The sequence below is a fragment of the Trichosurus vulpecula genome, chromosome 2 (assembly GCF_011100635.1).
Source record: "Trichosurus vulpecula isolate mTriVul1 chromosome 2, mTriVul1.pri, whole genome shotgun sequence".
Taxonomy (NCBI): Eukaryota; Metazoa; Chordata; class Mammalia; order Diprotodontia; family Phalangeridae; genus Trichosurus; species Trichosurus vulpecula.
In genome coordinates, this window is record NC_050574.1 from 90,234,182 (window position 1) to 90,257,694 (window position 23,513).

A 23,513-nucleotide genomic window follows, 5' to 3' on the forward strand; every position below is an offset into this window, starting at 1 on the left:
TGTTAAGCTCACTGGCATATCGTTCACTGATTCTACTCTTTTCATTTATGAAAATAAGGAAAATATTCACCCTTCAGTCCTGTGCTACCTCTCCTCATTCTTCATAATCTTCCCAAGATAAGTAACAATCAAATGCTCCAGTTCTCTCAATATACTAGGGTGTAATTTATATAGGCCTAGGGTGACCTAAACTCATCAAGAAAAGATAGTTACTCTCTTACTAGCTCCCTCTATATCTTGAACTTTAACTCCACAGAAATCATTCTTGTGCTGCCCTTTCCAATCCAAAGAACACTTTCTTTGATGCTCCTCCCTGCAGCAAAAACAAAAAAACCAGAAGCAAAAGAAGAGCTAAGTTCTGCCTTCTTTGCATCACTTGTTATCACTACCACCCTAGGGAGTTATCCTATTTCTTTGTTGGGCCTCCTTTCCCCACTAATTTAGTTGGAAAGCTCTTTTTTGTTTTCCTTAGCATTTGTCATCAGCCTTAGCTAATTCTTAGGTTATCATTAATACACTTCTGACAGAATAGTGCCACCTTCTTGTATTCATCCTTCCTTACCTGCCTTTGCTTCCATGCTCTATAAACCTAAGTTGGCTGATGGACTTTCTTTGCAGGTCTTTTTAAAGCTTTCCCTTCCTCTTTGTATTGTTTTCTTGTTGCATCTTCACAATTTCATTTTGAGAGTTTTATATCTCCCCTGGGCTAACTTCCCCTATAGAATTTTAGTTCCGTCCTTTCTTCTGAACCCTTTGAAATCTATTCTCCACAAATATAAGATGCATAAGATAGACTATGCCAGCATTTTTTCTTCTTCTACATCAGGAATCTGATTGTAAAATTATCACATCAATCAAAGAAGCTGTCTTTTTTTTAAATCTCATTTTAGAAGTCTAAAAGAAAGCAACCCTTACCTTAACAAAACTCATTCGAATAGTGCACATCTTGGTCAGCTCATAGACTACTTCAAAGCCATGATTAACCGACTGTGCGAGCAGTTGGGCAAAGAGCTGATTGTTGAAAATCTTGAGGCTGCAGCCACTGGGAATCTTGCAGACAGTAGCTGGGTGAAAGCCATGCTGATAGTTGCAGTTACGGCTCTGTACAAAAATGCTGCTATCACTTACACATTCGGCATAAACTTCTCCCCCAACATAATACAGGTGAACACCTGCAAAGCCAGTGACAAGAAAAAATTGTTTTCAGAATGATCCTAAAAATAAGCTTTTATTTATAATTTTAGAATTTACTTTGGACTGTCATATTTAATTTACATGGCACATTACCATCACCATTTCTTCCACATAACTTCCAAAAGCCCAGAGTTTAGTATATAGTTGTAATTTCACCTATTTTTAAATGCTTATTCCACGAAGAAAACTGAATATGACATGTATTCAGTATAGAAAAAAGTCCTGCTCTAGAGAACTTTAAATTAAATTTTTAATTTACTTTCATACTTTCTAGTAATCTTAAAATCAATTACAGTTTATAAGTTCTCACATTTATATTATTAAAGGACTACATAATATTTAGGGCTACAAAATGATCTTTATACTCACTGACAGTACAGATGTAATACAAAATTTCCAGTTTCAAAAAAGAAATTTTCACATAGCTAGCTAGGTATATGTGTTTATCTATATGTCCTTCTAACTATATACAGTTACTTACATAAACATAAAGTTTAATATATCTTTTATGAAGTTGCTTTATATCCTTGAGATTACTATGCAGGGAAATATCTTGGGGTTATTGTGTTCCACCGAAATTTGCTTTCTAAAATTAGATGAGGAGAATTTAAAGATTCTCCTTAAAAAAATTTTTTAAAAAAAATCTATTCCAACTTTGAAATTCAGCATTAATCTAATTATATTTAGAGCAAGAAACTGATACTAAATATAAGGAATTTTTACTCTAAGAAACATTTAAAAAATAGAATGTTAGGAAATTCATTAATTTCCTTAACTAGAGTTTTAAGAATAAAATAGATTGCTGTGCTTTAGAACATAACAATTTGAGGTAATTATTATATGCATTCTACTATTCTTTACCATCTATAGCTTTTTTTTTCACTCCTTCTGTTTCCTTTCTCTATTTTAGAATTTTAAACCTGAAAGTTACTTAAACACCACTGAATCCAACACCCTCATTTTATAGATGAGGAAAATGGTATCTAGAAACATTAAATGTTTTGACCAAGGTCACAAAGTTAACTTGTATGCAGAAGTGGGAAAAAAAACCTCACGTTTCCTGACTCCCTAACCAGTGGTCTTCCACTACATCATGTGCTTTTCTCACTTACTTCCTTTGTTTTTCATCTTCTCTTTTCACTCTCCACTGCTTATACTTTATACCTGTCATTGAGACCCACGGGCATTATGTAGTCTCAGTCGTGGCAGACAAGATCAAAAGCGTTCTTCCTCTCTAGGGTAGGTGATCACAAAGCTAATTCTACCTGAAGACAGTTTCTTGTCAATATTGCTGGGGAATAAGTAACAATTTATTGTGAGGAGGGTAGCAAAAAATGCTGGCTTCCTTTTAATGCCAATGTGTTTATCAGGGAAGATTGCTTTTTGATCTTTATAAAAGATGTAGTCAGGGCTTTTAAATGTTTTGTACTTAACTACAGGACTCAATTAAATGACTTCTGGTTATAAAGTTCTTTTTGATCTAATATGTCTAGCAAATAAATGTGTTTATCTGGGTCTGGTCTTTATTTGGGTCATGATTCACACTCCTATTAATATCTTACTGATACCCATAGCCCACAATGCTTGTGGTGACAGAAGCTGTAGAAACATTTTGGTCTTCTAAGTAATGGTTTGACTTTGTTTTTTTTTCCCCCCCACTACATAAAGGGTAGACGGGGATTCAGAACCAAAAAAGAGGTACTTGGCAGCCTGAACTTGATGGGCAAGAAAATGTTTAGCTACTCCTGCTAAGAAAGAGCATGACAGGATACAGAATTACAGTCTTTAGCAAGGGGCAGCTCATCTACAGAGGATCTAACTGGTCAAAGGATTTTATCTGAATCTAATTTATATCCCCAAATAATGACTTTAAACTACATCAGCAAAATTCATGGCCTTTATAAATCAGAAGTTCCGCCTATCCATGTAGAGTAGGCACTGAAATTGGAACATCATTTTTTTACTAAATGATCTGCCATTTGATTTATATGTAACAATTATTTTCAGGTAATAGTTTCTTTGCAGTGACAGTCCCATTCCATTTATGTATGCTAGCTTACAACTCTTTCACCTGCATGTTTCTTCTATTAACAAAACCAAGGTTTGTTTTCCATTTCTGAATTTTCACCTCACTAAAATACAACACAAAATATAAATCTGGGGACCTAATATTCATTATCTGTGAGTTTGTGAGTTTTCTATTTCTTCTGATACTTTCCCTTTAAAAAGAACAAAAAAAACTGCAGATATGCCAATTATGTTGCAGCCTACATTTTGCCAGAATGGGATTATCTTGGCTTGCTAATATTTTCTTTAAATGCTTAAAATCATAACCATAATTTATTACAATTAAAATGAATAATTTTTATAATTCTGAAGTATAATTTCAAAAAAGAAAAAATATACCTTATTTTAAAATTCTCATGATTATGTAATAGTACAAAGAAAATATTTTGGTTATTGCAGATGAATTGCCACTAATAAACTTAGACTCCAAAGAAACATGATATCTGGGGGTCCATGAGGTCCCAAGCATCATGGTTCTCAATGTCCTAGATTGTCTGCTGCATAGGCTTCTTAAAGAATTTCACTTCTGTTTAGATTGGGCTTCCAGATCTAGCAAGCAACCTTGTCATTATGAGAAGCTTGAGGTCCTTGACTGAGGCAAAGGTGTAAAAGCGGGGAGGTATCATTCACTCTTCTTTCTGTCCATGAAACAAAAACAAAAAGCCCTGCCTTACTGTTCTCCTCCCAACAATGGGCTGCTTTAGTGTAATGGTATATACAAAAGTCAGGCTATAAAAGGCTGAAGAGATTGGACAGTGACAAAATGGAAACAGCGAGCAGATCATTCGATCTGTTTAGCTGAGAAATAAAGTGAGTGAAATTATGGCTGAAGAAGAAAATTGGGTGGAAAAAAACCCCTTTTTTTAAATGATAGAGAAGCTTATACACATTCAAAGACAAAAGCAATCTGAAAACTGTTGCCACCTCAAGATCTACAGTCACATAATATTGTCCACCAGCAGGAGGCAATGGTTCGTTAGTTTAACATCTTCCCTACTAACGGCAGAAGCACAGAGCAAATACGGTCAAGGGCACCTCTTCTTAAAGTAGCATTTTCTAACCAGAATTTGACCAATTTCCCCACAACAGAAATGCAGTAATAATTACTTATCAATGACAGCTGCAAAAACACTTGCAATAGTCACATGTTTGAAAGGCGAAAATTATATCACGGATATTCTCATTTATCCTCTTAACATATCCAGGCTGATGCAAAGTGAAGCTGCTGGGGCCTTCCTCACAATTCAGAACCAGTTTAGAACCATGCAAATGGCCCCTCTAGAGAAATAGACAAACAGTGTTCCATACTATTATGTTAGCTGTAAAGATCATTCCAAAATTTACCCTAATCATATAACTTTGTGCACAGGCAATCAGCAAATAGGTCCTCTACCTGATGAGTATTTTCATACCATTTTAGGGAGAGAAAATCTAAAAGATGGGTTTGAGTGACTTGGAATATATAAAATCCGTTAACTAAGAATATAATGTTCTAATTGCTAGACAGCATCTAAAATCAAGTGGAGACTTCTTATGCCTAAGTAGTATTAGTTAGTGTGTGGCTAATCATGGCTACCATTAGTTAGAGCACCTTGCTCATGAGGCTAAGGCCAAGTGTTCAATCCCCCAAACAGCAGTTAACTGTGCTCCTTGGCATGCTTATGGGCTACAACCTTAAGTCTAGCCAGCTACTTTGAAAATGCGTGCCCTTGATCACAAGGTTAAGTAAAGGAATGCAGATGAATCAGCATGAATCCACTACCACTAATGGAAAAACAATTCCCGGTGATATTCTACTGATAGGTGCAGTGGAGGGACTGTTGGAATCAGTAGGAGCCTGTCTCAGACACTCAGTAACTGTGTGTGACCCTAGATAAATCACTTAATCCCTGCCTGCCCCAGTAAAGTAGGGATGGAGAAAATGAAGATAATAGCACTTACTTCACAAGATTGTTGTGAGGATCAGCTGAGATAACTGCTTTGTAAACCTTAAAACACTATTTATATCATTATTACATCTCTATATGAAGGATTCCTTGGCGACAACTCAATTAACCTAAAGAGCCACTGAGTGTTTTTTCTTTAGTGGACTTAATGAACTTAACCTGCTCCTAACCAATGGCTTATATGGTGTATCTAGAAAAAAAGGAATTTAAATAATGTATTAGGAAGAACACTGATTACATTACCAAATGAGATTGGGTGGGGGAGGGGAGGTGGGTCTTCAAGAGATTTTAAAGAAAGATCAGAAAACTATCTTGTAAGGTTGGTGTGAATGCAGAAATTTGGTCTGAGCCTGTGACTTCATAAGGTACTTGCCTTTGCCAAAGCAAATCCAACCATTCTGCAACTCAGAGCCTTACAGAATATTGCCTGAGGCCCTGAGAGATTAAGTCCCTAACCCTAGACCTCAGAGCCAGTACAAGTCAAAGGAAGAATTTCTTGACTCCAAGGCTGGCTGCTCTCTATCCACTATGCGTGAGCCTCTCCCAGGTTCTGATTTGCATGTTGTCTCCCCCCATTAGACTGTAAGCAGCTTGAAAGCAAGTTGTAGTTTTTTTTTGTCTTTCTTTGTATCTCCAGTGCAGAGTGTCTGGCACAAAGTAGGTGCTTAATAAATGCTGCTGACTGACTGACTTCAAGACTACTAGTTTTCTAATTTGTTTGAGATCTTGAATCCTATGGAGAATGGGTATCACTCTCACTAGTTTGCCCTAGCTAGTTCCTGTTGTATGAAGGTAACAGCTAAAGACAAATTTACAAGCATAAGTTTTGCTTCGTTTTCCCTCTGTAGCCTTAGCAGAGGCCTAAAGGGTCATTAAATGCTGCCATTTTCACAGAGAAGGCTATGCAAAGTTTTGCCACCTCACCCCTAAATTTTTACAAAGAAAGAACATTCTCCTTACTAGAGAATGAGCTTAGTCCTGATGGCCAATCAGCCTATTAACTGTGAAATTCAAAGAAGTACCATATCGCAATAAGGTCCCCAGCCTAGTTATGATGCCATTGATCTACTAAAGAAAGCATAAATAAAGCATTGGTTAATAACTAGATTACATTTAATGTTTTTCAAGTTAGTAGCTGAAAAAAAAACAGCTGCTCTTAAGCGGCCATAATCCAGAGAAGCCTTTGCTTCAGAAGTCACCTCAGAAATCCCTTTTAATAAGTCTGAATAATGACCTAGTACTTGTTTAGAACATTTATTATAATGACTGAGCATGCTCTCACAGGTGGCATCTCATTTGTCCCCACCACACCTCAATGAGATAAATTAAGGGAAAATATTATTTTACCTATTTCATAGATATAACAGTGACAGAAATTGTGACTTGTCCAAGGTCAAACAGTTCATAAATTGTGGAGCCAAGCCTAGAACTTCATTCACTGGGGTTACCAGCCCTGTGAGTTCTCCGTTATGTTATTCTGATGATATATGGATGGTATCTCTATCTATTCCCAAGTTCACACTTACAAGGATATAGATACTTGTTCTTACCCTTTCCTATATGTCTCCGAGTATTTTCTATTGTTGAGTTTCTGTTTACATTAGAAAGAAGTCCAAGACAGAACCTGTTCCTGTTATTGGAAGGATCTGTAAATCCATCTATGAGGACACTTCTAGAAGAAGCCTGAAAAGTCTCCCCCACTCGGTTGTTGAGTTCATAGTAGGCAACAGAACACCAGTGCTGAGGCTCTTCATAACAAACAGGTCGAAAGTCTAAAGGAAAAGAAATCAGGTTACATATCACTGTGGTAAATAAGTCTTTACCTGGGCCTTATATTCCAGGACCCAGTGAGTCAACCCTTTCGGTAGCAAGTAGGCCACATGACAGATGCTCCTATTAAATTCTTCTCTCAAACCTATCATTTTTCTGGAGTTTTCAGTGGTAAATGATGATTTGCAGCTAGTTAGCTGATTAGGGCCCCATTCTAAAAAGCTCATGCTTTAATCTCCTCTATGAGCCAAAGAGCTTTGTTGTGTCCCATAGACTGCATTCCTGGCTCTGGCTAAGAGTCTTACAAATATGCACGAGTAGTTACAAAGGGAGGGGAAGACCAGACCAAACTGTATGTTAGGGTACCAGGGCAAGTCACTCCCCTCTACAGAAGATATATGACTTAAAACAAGTGCCCTCCTATAGATTTATAGTGTCAGTAAGGAAATGAATGAATGCTTAACAGGAAGCAATGATGGGCAATATACCATTTCCCAAACAAGAGCCTAGAATGGATGGATGAATTTTGATAAAAACATCTGAAAATCTACCCTGGAATGAATAAATATACAAGAAAAACTGTCCTCACTAGCATAGGTTTTCATTCTCCTTTTTGCCTCATGTACAGTATTTAATCAGCTAAGGCCATTAGTGACTTCAAAGGAAAGCGCTTTCTTAAAATTTTAGGCTGAAAGGTACCTTCAAGGTCAACTAGCCTTAGGCTTACAAAGGAAACCAAAGGTTAATAAAAATATATATGAAAATTTTTTTTCCTACTCCCATTCACAGACTCCATGACATTTATCCATGGACTTCTCAGAGGGCTGTGAACCCAAGGTTAAGAACTCTTGCTTTTAGGTAATAAGTTGTTCTCAGAAGGCAGGATCTGGACCAATGGTTGGAAACTACAGAGAGAAAGATGTTTTTATTTAATCTGAGAAAAACTTCCTAACAATTGGAGCTGCCCCAAAGTGGAATCAGCTGCCCCAGGAGCCCATAATTACCTAAGGTTTTCAAACAGTGTCTGGATGACCACTTGTGAAAAGAATTCATATCTCAGAGTAAAAGACATCTGTAGTGCCTTCCAACTCTGAGTCTGTGAGTCACCCGAAAATCATAGAATTACAAAATTCTGGAAGAGATCTTAGCAACCATCTAGTCCAAGGACCTTATTTTACAGATGTGGAAACTGAGAGCTGGCTAAAAGAAAAGTCATTTACACTGGGTCACATTACTAACAAATGGCAGTGTCAAGGCTCAAAACCCAGTCTTCCAACTCTAAGCCTAAAAATGCTCATCTCACTATCTCACTGAGCTTTCCCACCATGAGAACATTTAAAATCATTAAGTTTCATGGGAATCCTACAATTTTAGATCTGAAAGGAACTTCAGAAGTATAGGGGGAAAAAAAGGTTTCCATTAAATTTTCCAAGAATACATTTGCTACCTAAAGAGAAGTGATGCTTGAATAAATAAATCTGTGGACGTGTTTAAAGGATACATATTTGAACCTGAATAATTATTAGTAAAAATTAGTAAAAAAAAACTTACAGTAGCACATTGACACCTGCCACTGTATAAATATTAAAAATGATGAACTTAAAAGCACAAAAGTTAAAATGAATGATTAACTTATTCCAAGAGCCAAGGGGGCAAGAAAACCACTTCTTGCTCTGGTTTGGAGAGACTATCAAATAGAAGTTAAGATGTCATAGCAGTGCACAATGGAATCACAGGTTAAATAACATTTCTTCACTTTTAGAGGGAAATAGGGGAGAGGACAGTAAGAATCACTACTCAGAAGTATCAGTGTTTAGTGCTTCATCCACAAATTTACCTCCATTAGGCAATGATAGCACTAAATGGCTGTCAGCTGTGGCATCTAGAGGTCGTCCATTGTGGCTCCCTGGTGTTTCTGTGGCATGATAAGGTGGGGGTGGTGTATCAACTAAAGAAAAAAAAGCAATAAAAAAGAAAATCATCAAATCAACCAGTTCCTTAAGGACAGACTGCTCTCCCCGCTCCTTTGCAGCTAAACCCTGTAACCCCCTAGGCAGTGTCACTGCAGGAGGGAAAAGAACTGATACTGAAGATGATGCTCAGCATTGCCAAGAGGGATGGGAAAAGAGACCTGCTACTCTTGGATTCCTGGTAAAGGACTGGTTCGCTTTCCCCTGGCTCCAGGAATGGTCAAAGGATGATGACTACTTCATGACTGTCTTTTCAAATCTAAGTTTGATAGCACAAAAAATGTAGTTTACCTCAATGACAAGACAGGGTAAAAATCTGCTGCCTAACTGACTGTGTAAGAAGAAAGCTACACTTTTGGATGAACGTCTCTTTTGTGTTTTTGGACAGCCAGCTGTCAGTAGTAGAATGTCTGCCAGGCTGTTCTGCTGTTCATATGCCCCAGGGAAACACAGAGATTCGGCTAGAATAATAGTCAATGGCAAAGTAGGGAGGGAAGAGGATAAAAGAAGGGGGGCAGTGATAGAAGGGAGGGAAGATTGGGGGATGGGGTAGTCAGAAGCAAGACTTTTGAGGAGGGACAGAATGAAAGGAGAGAGAACAGAATTTATGGGGGTAGGAGGGGAGAATAGGATGGAGGGTTAGCAATAGTAACTGTGAAAAAAAATTGTGCAACAAGTCATTACTCAAACATATAGAGAACTGAGTCAAATTTATAAAAATAAGAGCCATTGCCCAACTGAGGAATGATCAAATGATATAATAGTTTTCAGATGAAGTCATTAAAGCTATCTATGACCATATGAAAAAATATTCAAACTCACTATTGATTGGAGAAATGCAAAACAATTCTGAGGTACTACCTAATACCTATTGGATTGTCTAATAGGACAGAAAAGGTAAATGACAACTGTTGGAGGGGATATGGGAAAAATGAGACATTAATGCACTGTTGGTGGAGTTGTGAACTGATTCAGCCGTTCTGTAGAACAATTTGGAACTATGCCCAAAGGGTTATAAATCCAGGCATACCCTTTGACCTAGCAATACCACTACTAAGTCTGTATCCCAAAAGAGCTAAAAAACAAAAGAGAGAAGTACTTATATGTACAAAAATATTTATAGCAGCTCTTTTCTGGGGGGTAAAGAATTAGAAATTTAGGGGATGCCTATCAATTGGGGAATGGTTGAACAAGTTGTGGCATATGATTATGATGGAATAACATTGTACTGTAAGAAATGATGTGCTCAGGATGCTCTCAGAAAAGCCTGGAAAGATTTGCATGAGCTGATGCAAAGTGAAATGTACTGTGTACAAAGTAACAGCAATATTGTAAGATGATCAGCTGTGAGTTACTTCACTATTCTCAGCAATATAACAATCCAAGACAACTCTGAAGGACTTAGGATGAAAAATGTCATCCACCCCCAGAGAAGGAGCTGATGGTGTCTTAATACAGACTGAAGCATACTTTTTTTAACTTTCTTTGTTTTTCTTGCGGTTTCTTTTTGTTTATGTTTTCTTTTACAACGTGATTCTTATGGATATGTTTTGCATGACTACACATATATAACTTATATTGAATTGCCTGCCTTCTCAATGGGGTGGGGAGGGAGGAACAGAGAGAATTTGGAACTCAAAAGCTTAAAAAATGAATGTTAAAAATTATTTTTACACGTAATGGGAAAAACAAAATACTAAATAAATAAAATTAATCGGAAAAAATAGAATATTAGTTAACGATCTGCCTAGAGTCATACTTATGGTAGAATCAGAGGTGGTCTTGAAGCCAGATCTTCTGACTCAAAGATAAATGACTATTTCTTTATACTACTTTTCCTCTCTCTGGAATATGATTGTGTCTTGTGGACAGAAGAGCAGTGACTGAGATGCAAGGGTGAGTTCTCTTTACCCAAATACATGTAAAGGCCACCATCCCCAAAGATACTGTAGGGAGTGACATAAAGATGCATATAGAATGAGAGAAGAGAAATCCCTCCTAACTCTCTCCATATTTGAAACATAGATAAAAGTCTTTTGACAATGGCACCTAGTGGCATTAGATACATAGCAGGCTTGTCAAAACCTGCTGAACTGAGCTGAACTGAAGCCTTCCTTGGGTTGGAGGAAAAATGCCCAAGTCAAAGGTGTAACAAAAAAGGAGCAAGGAAAGAGCTTGTTGATTGTTATTCTATGCATCTCCAGTGCTCAGTTAACAAGCATTTGTTAGGTAGGCACTTTGTGGCAGATACTATGCTAAGTGCTGGGGATATCTATGCAAGCAAAAAGAAAGACAGTCCCAGCCCTCAAGGGAAAGTTTACATTCTAATGTTGTTGGTCACTCTTCATAACCTATTTTGGAAGTTTTCTCACATTTTGGGTTTTTTTTTACCAATATAAATTGGCATAGAAGCTTGACCTGCTCTATTTTTCTGAACTGGACCAGTTTGGCCTATCTTGCCTGGTGGCCCTATGTTCTTGCTGCTCATCATACTGGTACCAGATTTAGTACAGAAACCTGACTGGCTTTAGTCCTCCTGAAGCTCAGCAATCCACCCAAGCAGGAGCCAAGCTTGACCTGCCTCAGGACTGTCAATTGTTAAATTTTCAATGTGAGCATTTACACCTTTGAAATGGGCAAAAGCTGCAAATCTGGGTTTGATTGATTGTTTTCTTGATTATTTGGACTGAAGAAAGTGATGATGAAAATGTACAAAAAGTACACCATAGGCATATTTTTTTCCCAGAGAGCCAGTTAGTAAACATTTACCAGCAGACTACTGTCCAACTTCATCCACCCCAACAACAGGGATTACAGACATGAGCTACCATGTCTGACAATAAATGCTTGCTGACTGACTGACTACCTGGCTATTGATTCTAATGTGATACAGGGATGAAAGCAGTAGCCATAAGGTTAGAAAACATGTAATCTAGACTTGCAGCTCTGTGACTCTGGCCAAGTCACTTACCCTTTCTGGTCTCAGTTTCCCTATCTGTAAAATAAGGGGGTTAGAGACTAGATGATCTCTAAGATCCCTCCTGGCTTTAAAAATTATATAATTCTAACTCTATTTGGCTCCATATCATCCAAAGAAAAGAAGTTTGTTTTGAGGTGAGAAAACAATAGATATTTACTTTTTCAAGAAACTATAGAGGGATGATCTCTAAATAAGCTTAAAAGAAGGTAGTTAAGTGATGATTCACCACCGGAAAGGAAAAGAAAGAAGTCAAGCCCATTAATTTAACCAAAGCCAGGTCAACATATAAACTGCTTTAAGTAGTTTTTATATGAGTAATCCAATAAAATAGTAACAGTTAGCACTTATTAGAGAGCTTTACAAATATTATCTTCTTTAATCATCACTGTGAAGAGATATAAGTGCTATTAATATTCCCATTTTACAGATGAAGAAAAGGCAGGCAGGCACATAGTAAGCTCTGGGGGTACAAATTCAAAGAAAAAGACAGTTCCAGCCCTTGTGGAACTTACATTCTAGTGGGGAGACAGGAGATAAAAGAGATTTGGAAAGCTCATGAAGCCACAGTCAAGATAACACAAGATTTAGCACATTCTACATTAAAAGATAGGAGGGCTTGGAATATGATATTCCAGAGGGCAAAAGAACTAGGATCACAACCAACAGTCATCTATCCAGAAAAACTGAGTATAATCCTTTAGGAGTAAAAGTGAAATATTCAATGAAATAGAGGACTTTCAAGCATTCCTGATGAAAAGAACAGAAAATTGGACTTTGAAAGAGAAGTAAAAGCAGAACCCAGAAAATACCGGAGGGAAGCAGGACTCCAGCCCAGGACAACCTGGATGGTCTGTGGGTGAGGTCTATCCCGCACAGAGCTGGGAGCTCAGTAGAGCGGAGCAGAGCCCAGCGTGGGCGGCACAGACCAACCAGACCAGGAGCCAGGCGGAGCAGGCCCTAGCACCCTGAATCAGTGAGCTGCAGCAGTTACCAGACTTCTCAACCCACAAACACCAAAGACAACAGAGAAGGTTAGTGGGAAAAGCTTCTGGGGACAGAGTTTACAAAAGAGTTCGTGGTTCGGCCACCGCCCCGGGGGCAGAGGAGATGGGGCAGCTACAGAACTACAGTTGCAGTTGCTTCTGGCCCCAGGCCCACCTGGTGGGAGGACTTAAGTGGCAGATCAGAGCAGGAGTGCAGAGCCTGCTGAAGATCTAAGTCCAGTCCGGGTTAGGGGTTCTTGGGGAAGGAGGAGTGCTTGTGTGGCAGAGCTGGCGCCTCCCCCTAGGCTTGGACCATAGATCTCTTAACTCTACAAGCAGTCATACCCTGCCGAAAAACTCAAGGGTCAAGTTAGTTGGCTGGGAATATGGCCAGGCAGCAAAAACACACCCAGATTCAGTCTCAGAGTCTGGAATCTTTCTTTGGTGACAAAGAAGACCAAAACATACAGCCAGAAGAAGTCAACAAAGTCAAAGAGCCTACAACAAAAGCCTCCAAGAAAAACATGAACTGGTCTCAGGCCATGGAAGAGCTCAAAAGGATTTGGACAAGCAAGCTAGAGAAGTAGAGGAAAAATTGGGAAGGGAAATGAGAAGGATGAGAGAAAACCATGAAAAACAAGTCAATGACTTGCCAAAGGAGACCCAAAAAAATACTGAAAAATATACTGAAGAAAACAACACCTTAAAAAATAGACTAACTCAAATGGCAAAAGAGCTCCAAAAAGCCAATGAGAAGAATGCCTTGAAAGGCAGAATTAGCCAAATGGAAAAGGAGGTCCAAAAGACCACTGAAGAAAATACCACCTTAAAAATTAGACTGGAGCAAGTGGAAGCTAGTGACTTGATGAGAAATCAAGATATTATAAAACAGAACCAAAGGAATGAAAAAATGGAAGACAACGTAAAATATCTCATTGGAAAAACCACTGACCTGGAAAATGGATCCAGGAGAGATCATTTAAAAATTACTAGACCACCTGAAAGCCATGATCAAAAAAAGAACCTAGATATCCTCTTTCAAGAAATTATCAAGGAGAACTGCCTTGATATTCTAGAGCCACAGGGCAAAATAGAAATTGAAAGAATCTACCAATCGCCTCCTCAAATAGATCCCAAAAAGAAATCTCCTAGGAATATTGTCGCCAAATTCCAGAGCTCCCAGATCAAGGAGAAAATACAACAAGTAGCCAGAAAGAAACAATTTGAGTACTGTGGAAACACAATCAGAATAACCCAAGATCTAGCAGCTTCTACATTAAGAGATCAAAGGGCTTGGAATATGATATTCCGGAGGTCAATGGAGCTAGGATTAAAACCTAGAATCACCTACCCAGCAAAACTGAGTATCATGCTCCAAGGCAAAATATGGACTTTTAATAAAATAGAGGACTTTCAAGCTTTCTCAGTGAAAAGACCAGAGCTGAATAGAAAATTTGACTTTCAAACACAAGAATCAAGAGAAGCATGAAAAGGTAATCAAGAAAAAGAACAAGAAAAAGAAATTGCAAGGGACTTACTAAAGTTGAACTGTTTTGTTTACATTCCTACACGGAAAGATGATGTGCATGATTCATGAGACCTCAGTATTAGGGTAGCTGAAGGGAATATGTGTGTGTGTGTATATATATATATATATATATATATATATATATATATATATATATATGTATATGTATATGTATATGTGAGTGTGTATGTATGTATATATGTATGTGTGTATATACATATATATATATATATATATATATATATATATATATATATATACAGAGAGAGAGAGAGAGAGAGAGAGAGAGAGGGGCACAGGGTGAGTTGAAGATGAAGGGAAGATATCTAAAAGAAATAAAATCAAATTAAGGGATGAGAGAGGAATATACTGAGAGAGGGAGAAAGGGAGAGATAGAATGGGGTAAATTATCTCGCATAAAAGTGGTAAGAAAAAGCAGTTATGTAGGAAGGGAAGAGGGATCAGGTGAGGGGGAATGAGTGAATCTTGCTCTCATAGGATTTGACCTGAGGAGGGAATACCATACACACTCAACTGGGGGTATCTTACCCCACAAGAAAGAAGGAGGAAGAAGATAAAAAAGGGGGGATGATAGAAGGGAGGGCAGATAGGGGGAGGAGGTAATCAAAAACAAACCCTTTCGAAAAGGGACAGGGTCAAGGGAGAAAATTCAATAAAGGGGGATAAGTTAGGAAGGAGCAAAATATAGTTAGTCTTTCACAACTTGAGTATTGTGGAAGGGTTATACATAATGATACACATGTGGCCTATGTTGAATTGCTTGACTTATTAGGGAGAGTGGGCGGGAAGGGAAGGGGGAGAGAATTTGGAACTCAAAGTTTTAAAAACAGATGTTCAAAAACAAAAAAAAAAGTTTTTGCATGCAACTAGAAAATAAGATACACAGGCAATGGGGCGTAGAAATCTATCTTGCCCTACAAGAAAGGAAGGGAAAAGGGGATGGGAGGAGAGTGGGGTGACAGAAGGGAAGGCTGACTGGGGAACAGCGCAACCAGAATATACGCCATCTTGGAGTGGGGAGGAGGGTATAAATGTGGAGAAAATTTGTAATTCAAACTCTTGTGAAAATCAATGCTGAAAACTAAATAAATAAAAAAAATTAAAAAATAAAAAGCACACATTACAGGAAATATGCAAATGAGCAAAAAAGAAAGGAAGGAAGAAAGAAAGGAAGAAAGGAAAGGAGAGAAGGAGGGGAAAAGGGAAGGAAGGAGGAAAGAGAGAAAGGAAGAACACACAGAATCACCCCTCTCTATCCCCAAAGGGTTTGCTTCCAAAGCCGGCCTTCCTCAGCTAGAAGGGCCCTCTGAGGTCAAGTCCAGCCTTCTCATTTTATAAAAAAAAAAAAAAAAAAAGAGAGGCAAAAAAAGAATAAACAGGGAAGAGAAATCATAAAGGATTCGATAAAGTTAAACTGTTTACATAGGGAGATGATACTTGTAACTCCTAAGAACTTTATCATTATATTAGGGCAGTTAGAAGGACAGAGGGTCCAAATGTTAGTTGAATATGTTGGGATGATATCTAAAAAAAATAATATTAAGGGGCAAGAAAGAACAATGACCTCACAGAAGAGGGAAGGGAGAGGCATAATGGGATAAATTATCTCACGTAAAAGAGGCATGAAAGCTTTTGCAGTAGAGAGGAAGATGGAGATGGAGGGAGGAGTGCTTTAACCTCACTCTCATTGGAACTGGTTCACATACACATACATTCATATATACACTCAAGTTGAGTACAGAAATCTATCTTACCCTACAGGAAAGCAGAAAGGAAAGGGTATAAGAGAAGGGGAGAGTGTAATAGAAGGGAAAGTAGATTGGTGGAGGCAGAAATCAGAAGCAATACACTTCTGAGGATGGACAGGGTGAAAGGAAAGAGAGTAGGTTAAACCGGGAAAATAGGATGGAAGGAAATATACATTAATAATAACTGAAACAAAATTTACAGCAAGTTTCTCTGATAAAGGCTTCATTTCTCAAATCCACAGAGAACTGAGTCAAATTTATAAAAATAAGAGCCATTCCCCAATTGCTAAATGATTAAAGGATATGAATAGGCAGTTTTCAGAAGAAGAAATCAAAGCTATCATTAGTCATTTTAAAAATGCTCTTAATCGGGGGTAGATCCAAGATGGTGGCAGGAAAGCAAGGACTTGCTTAAACTCCCCACCAAATCCCTCCAAACACCTATAAAAAATGGCTCTGAACAATTTTAGAAATGCGGAACCCATGAAATAGCAGAGGGAAACAGATTTCCAACCCAGGAGAGCCTGGATGGTCGCTGTGAAGGGTCTATCGCATGTAGCTAAGAGCAGAGGGCAGCCCAGCATGGGCGGCAACGGGACAGACCAGACTTGGAGTCAGCCAGCCAGAACAGGCCTTGGGGCCATGAAACAGTGAGCCGTGGCAGTTACCAGACTTCTCAACCCACAAATGCCAAACAGTAGGTTAGGGGGAAAATGCAGGATCGAGTTCAGAGCAGTCCGGCCACCAGCTCTGGGGGTAGAGGAGGCTGTGCAGCAGTGGTGGTAGCAGCAGTAGGAAGCTCCTGAGGCTGCCTCCAGAGCCCAGCGTCAGCAACTTCCCTAGTCCCTGGCTCACATGGTGGGAGGAATCTAGCAACAGACCAGAGCAGGCATGCAAGGAGCGCTTTGTGGGCATAAAAGCAGATTCTCTTGCTGTGCCCTGCTTGGATCTGAATTGCAGTCCTGGTTGGCGGTTCTTGGGGGAGGAGGAGCACTGCAGTGACAGAGCCTGGGGTAACAGTGGAGTAGAAGTAGCTCTGAAAACAGCACTACTTGGACCCTAAAGCTTAGGACAAAGTACTCTCTACTCTACAAGCAGTCATATCCTGACAAAAAGCTCAAGGGTCAAGTAGTTGGCTGGGAACATGAACAGGCAGTGAAAATGAACTCAGACTCAAACTCTAGATTCCTTTTTTGGTGACAAAGAAGATCAAACATACAGCCAGAAGAAGTCAACAAAGTCAAAGAGCCTACATCAAAAGCCTCCAAGAAAGATATGAATTGGGCTCAGGCCATGGAAGAGCTCAAAAAGGATTTGGAAAAGGAAGTTAGAGAAGTAGAGGAAAAATCAGGAAGGGAAATGAGAGTGATGCAAGAAAACCATGAAAAACAAGTCAATGACTTGCTAAAGGAGACCCAAAAAAATACTGAAGAAAGTAACACCTTAAAGAATAGACTAACCCAAATGTCAAAAGAGCTCCAAAAAGCCAATGAGAAGAATGCCTTGAAAGGCAGAATTAGCCAAATGGAAAAGGAGGTCCAAAAGACCACTGAAGAAAATACCACCTTAAAAATTAGATTGGAGCAAGTGGAAGCTAGTGACTTGATGAGAAATCAAGATATTATAAAACAGAACCAAAGGAATGAAAAAATGGAAGACAATGTGAAATATCTCATTGGAAAAACCACTGACCTGGAAAACAGATCCAGGAGAGATAATTTAAAAATTATTGGACTACCTGAAAGCCATGATCAAAAAAAGGGCCCAGATATCATCTTTCAAGAAATTACCAAGGAAAACTGCCTTGATATTCTAGAGCCAGAGGGTAAAATAGAAATTGAAAGAATTCACAGATCACCTCTTGAAAAAGATCCCCAAAAGAAAACTCCTAGGAATATTGTCGCCAAATTCCAGAGTGCCCAGGTCAAGGAGAAAATACTGCAAGCAGTCAGAAAGAAACATTTCAAGTATTGTGGAATACAGAACAATCAGAATAACACAAGATCTAGCAGCTTCTAGATTAAGGGATAGAAGGGCTTGGAATATGATATTCCAGAGGTCAAAGGAGCTAAGATTAAAACCAAGAATCACCTGCCCTGCAAAGCTGAGTATAATACTCCAGGACAAAATCTGGATTTTCCATAAAATAGAGGACTTTCAAGCATTCTTGAAAAAGAAAAGACCACACCTGAACAGAAAATTTGACTTTCAAATACAAGAATCAAGATAAGCATGAAAAGGGAAACAGGAAAGGGAAATCATAAGGGACTAACTAAAGTTGAACTGTTTTGTTTACATTGCCACATGGAAAGATGATATGTGTAATTCATGAGACCCTTCTCAGCATTAGGGTAGTTGAAGGAAATATACATATATATAGACAAAGGCACAGGGTGAGTTGAATATGAAAGGATGATATCTAAAAAAAAAAATGAAATAAATTTAAGGGGTGAGAGAGGAATATATGGAGAGAGGGAGAAAGGGAGAGCTAGAATGGGGTAAATTATCTCACATAAAAGTGGCAAGAAAAAACAGTTCTGTTGGAAGGGAAGAGGGTGCAGGTGAGGGGTAATGAGTGAATCTTACTCTCATTGGAATCAACTTGAGGAGGGAATAACATATACACTCAACTGGGTATCTTACCCTACAGGAAAGTAAGGGGAAGGGGATAAAAAAGGGAGGAATGATAGAAGGGAGGGCAGATAGGGGGAGGAAGTAATCAAAAACAAACACATTTGAAAAGGGACAGGGTCAAGGGAGGAAATTGAATAAAGGGGGACAGGATAGGATGGAAGGAAATATAGTTAGCTTTTTACAACATGAGCATTGTGGAAGTGTTTTGCATAGACCACATGTGTGATCTATGTTGAATTGCTTGCCTTCCCAGGGAGGGTGAGTGGGAAGGGAAGAGGGGAGAGAGTTTGAATGCAAAGTTTTAAAAGCAGATATTTAAAAAATTTTTAAAAAAAATTTTTTTTGCATGCATCTGGGAAACAAAATATATAGGGAATGGGGCATAGAAATCTATCCTGCCCTACAAGAAAGTAAGGGGAAAGGGGGTGGTGGGGGGAATGGGGTGAAAGGGGGGAGGGCTGACTGGGGAACGAGACAATCAGAATATATGCCATCTTGGGGTGGGGGGGAGGGTAGAAATGGGGAGAAAATTTGTAACTCAAAATCTCATGGAAATCAATGTTGAAAACTAAAATATTAAATAAAATATATACAAAAAATATATACAAAAAGAAGAGATTGGGCTTGATCCAAGAGGAAATTTTTTTTCAATTAAAAAAAATGCTCTAAATCACTATTGATTGGAGAAATGCAAAATAAAACAACTCTGAGGCACCACCTCACACCTCTCAGATTGCCTTACATAACAGAAAAGCAAAATGACAAATGTTGAAGGGGAATATGGGAAAACTGGGGCACTAATGTACTGCTGATATAGTTGAGAACTGATTCAAGCATTCTGAAGAGAAAATTGGAACTATGCCCAAATGACTATAAAACCATGCATACCCTTTGACCCAGCAATACCATGAATGAATGAATGAATGAAAAAGTAAAAGGACAAGAACATATATGTACAAAAATATTTATAGCAGCTCTTTCTGTGGTGGCAAAAACTGGAAATGGAGAGTTTGGCCATCAGTTGGGGAATGACTGAACAAGTTGTGGTATATGATTGTACTGGAATAGTGTTGTGCCATAAGAAATGATGAGCAGGATGCTCCCAGAAAAACCTGGGAAGACTTACATAAACTGATGAAAAGTGAAATGAGCTGAACCAGGAGAATATTGTACATAGCAACAGCAGTACTGTATTATGATGAACTGTTAATGACTCAGCTATTCTCAGCAATACAATGTCCAAGACAATTCTGAAGGACTCATGATGAAAAATGCTATCCATCTCCAGAGAAAGAACCGAAGTCTGAATGCAGATCGAAGCATACTTTTTTTTTACTTTATTTTTCTTGGTTTTTTTTAGTCTCTATTTTCTTTCACAACATTACTAATATGGAAAAATGTTTTGCATGACTGCATATATATAACCTATATCAAATTACTTGCCTCCTCAATGAGAGGGGAGGTAAAGGAGGGAGGGACAGAATTTGGAACTCAAAATTTTGAAAAATAAATGTCAAAAATTGTTTTTACATATAATTGGGGGAAAATAAAGTATTAATGAAAACATCCAAATTGGCCAGACACTTCTAAAAAAGAAAGAAAAGAACGTTAAGGGCTTAAAAATGTTTTAAGCACATGGCTTTATTTGAATCTCACAACAACTCTGTAAGGTATAAATGAATGAAAAAGTATGTATTAAGTGCTTACTCTGCAAAGCATTGTACTAACACTGGGGATACAAAGAGAAAAGAAAGATGGCCCCTGCTCCCAAGGAGCTCACCTTCTAAAAATGGAGAGAAAACACATATAGAAGATTTCACATACTAGTGAGATGCAAATGTATTATTATCCCCATTGTATAGATGAAGAAACTGAGGCACAGAGAGGTTAAGTGACTTGTCTAAAGGCACCCAGCTAGTAAGGTGATATTTCACATAGCTAATAAGCTGGGCTTTGAACCTAGGTCCTTCCTGATCCAAATCCAGTACTCTTTCTACTATGTCATATTGCATCTCTAAATTGTTAAAAAAAAAAATCATGTTTTTTCCTACATGATAGCCCTTCATGGCTAAAGAACACTATGCTCCTCTACTAAGACATCTCCTACAGAAGAGGAAAAGAATATTAATTATATTAAAAATTCAAAGTTCCTTCAACAATCTTTATATGATGTGGTTGTCAGTCTCTTTAGCATCCTGGCTGCTCTCCTCTGGACAAGCTCCAATGTGTTATCATTCTTCCTTGTCAATGAGAGGTCTAGAACTGAGCTCCGGATGGGGGCTGATCAAGACAGAATACAAGGGTACTATACTTCAATGAGCTATTTCATTCCCCTCCTGGCTGCACTTCTGACTCTTCCAACTCCACTGCCATGGCCCCACATAGGTGCCTCCTCCCCAGCTTCTGCTTTCCAACTCTCTTTTATGTGTTGTCTCCTCCCTAGAATATAAGTGACATGAGGGCAGGAACTATCTTTTATTTGACTTTGTACTCCCAGAGCTTACTATGTGTCTCACACACAGTAAGTGCTTAATAAATGCTTTTTGCCTTGCCTTGTCTTGCATCTGCTTTAGCATGGATAATTTCTTCCATTCGTATAATTAAAATATCACTTCAGTTATGCTACACTCCTGCTTTTTGCACACTGGTGCACATGAAAGATGTCTTATCTTCCCAAATATCATTAACTCATTTCCTGATCTTACATCAACAGAAACTATACTCTTGGCTATATATGATGACCTAAGCTATATCTCTGAGTCTTATAATCCCAAACTAATTCAAGTAATTTATATAGACAGGAAGAAACCTTGGAATGGTTTAAAAAAGCATGGAAAAATGTTAAGATCATTCATAATCTAGATTCCATGTTTACCATTTTGCTCCTGATTTCATGAAGGGACTATTTACCTCTTGCCATATGCTCTTATTTTAAAATCACTGGGCTATGAAATACCAAAATCCCTAGGGATGTTGTCATATATTAGTAGAATTCTCATTAAATATATTTAGAATCAAACTAGGTTTGACTCCTGACTACCTCAAATTCCCTGTGTGACCTTCAGCAAATTACTTGACCTTTCTGGTGTTAGGCAAAAGAACTTCTAAGTTCCCTTCTATCTCTAAATATATGATCATATGACTTATGAGCCCTTATAAGTACATAATCCTATAATCTAACAGCTTTTAATTCCCTCTTCCCAGCAATTATCTTGGGACATTTCTTCATCATCAGTATACTATGGTTTTTACTTCTCACCTGTGAGTTGATATGGACTCCCTGGCCCAGATGAACTTCCTGGGGAATGAGGGTAGCTTACAGTGCTGGGAGATGGCAAGAACATGTGGCTGGGTGACGATGAGTAGGTAGAGCCTGCGGGCTGCTGAAAAGACTCAGGATAGGTAGCATTGTGTGGCATCAGGGGCTCACTGTGCAGGGAAGCATTTCGAAATTTGGCCAGAAGGCTGAGCTGGGGGTTAAACTCACTGTGTCTTGGTACGAGCACAGGAGGAAGCACTGAAACAACAAAGAGACATCATGGTTAGAACTGAACATTAAAGAATGATATTTTTTTCCCCTTCCTTCTTTTTTACCGTCATAGACCAAAAGAATCTCATGGACCACTACTAGCTTTCTGAACTTCAGAGTTATTACTGATGCTAAAATGAGACTTTTCCTTCATCCCTGAGTGCAAAGATGTAAAGGCAAACTTTTTTTAAAAAAATAAAGAATTGCTTTCAAAGATAGATTAGCTGCCTATTGGCCTTGTCTTCCCCTAGGGTATCATACTTAAAAAAAGAGTATGAATCTCTTAGTTATGACTCTTCCTGCAGGAAGTTAAATTGTAGAGATTCAAATCCCAAAGCCAAATGTTCTCCTGATACTCAGAGCTCACACTAGCTCCAAGGATTTTCTACACAGAACAACCAATCAGAAATAATGACATACAGTCTAGTATTTGTCCTTTACCATGATATTTTATGTTTCTTTAACTGGGTAAAAAATGAAATCAAATAGGCAAATGATAGCTTTTAAAAATAGGTCCTAACAGAGAGAAAAAAGAAAGTGGGCTCTTTTCTTGTTGTTCAGTCATTTTTCAGTTATGTCTGATTCTTCATTACCCCTTTTGGAGTTTTCTTGGCAAAGATACTGCAGTGGTTTGCCATTCCCTTTTGCAGCTCATTTTACAGATGAGGAAACTGAGGCAAACAGGGTTAAGTGACTTCCCCAGGGTCACACATCTACTCAGTGTCTGAGACCAGATTTGAACTCAGGAAAATAAGTCTTCCTGGCTCCAGGCCCCAAACTCCACCCACTGTACCATTTAGCTGCCCCCTTCTCTTATTACACTTCAGTTATTTAATACAAAACTTCTCACTAGGTTATAGAAGCAAACACTCATTCTTCTCTTATAGAAATGATAGGTATAAGATATAATATATCTTTTTATTTATTCCATCTATCTACAGGGATAAGGATCAATTGAGAAGATGACTTTTTTCATGTAAAACGTGTCTGGGAGAAACCTCCCTCTCCATTCAGTGAGATATGGGTTCCTTTCTAAGGACAATTCTTAATGCACAATCTATTCACTTTCTTCACTGAGAGGAGATGATAAAGCTTGTGTAACCCAAGTTTACATGTGGCATAGTCAAAGTTACTTGGCATTAA

The 23,513-nt window shown here is 38.3% G+C and overlaps 1 protein-coding gene across 2 annotated transcripts in view; it reads right to left on the minus strand.

The window, feature by feature from the left end:
• SMAD9 (SMAD family member 9) overlaps positions 1–23,513 on the minus strand; it is a 33,161-nt gene that overhangs the window by 3,766 nt on the left and 5,882 nt on the right. The window contains exons 2-5 of one of the 2 annotated variants that reach the window (XM_036745786.1): positions 22,101–22,358; positions 8,815–8,925; positions 6,758–6,979; positions 916–1,172 (exon numbers count right to left, since the gene is read on the minus strand). In XM_036745786.1, the coding sequence (XP_036601681.1) occupies positions 916–1,172; positions 6,758–6,979; positions 8,815–8,925; positions 22,101–22,358 (848 nt within the window). The remainder of the gene's footprint in view (positions 1–915; positions 1,173–6,757; positions 6,980–8,814; positions 8,926–22,100; positions 22,359–23,513) is intronic. The other variant, XM_036745785.1, reaches the window with a different exon arrangement.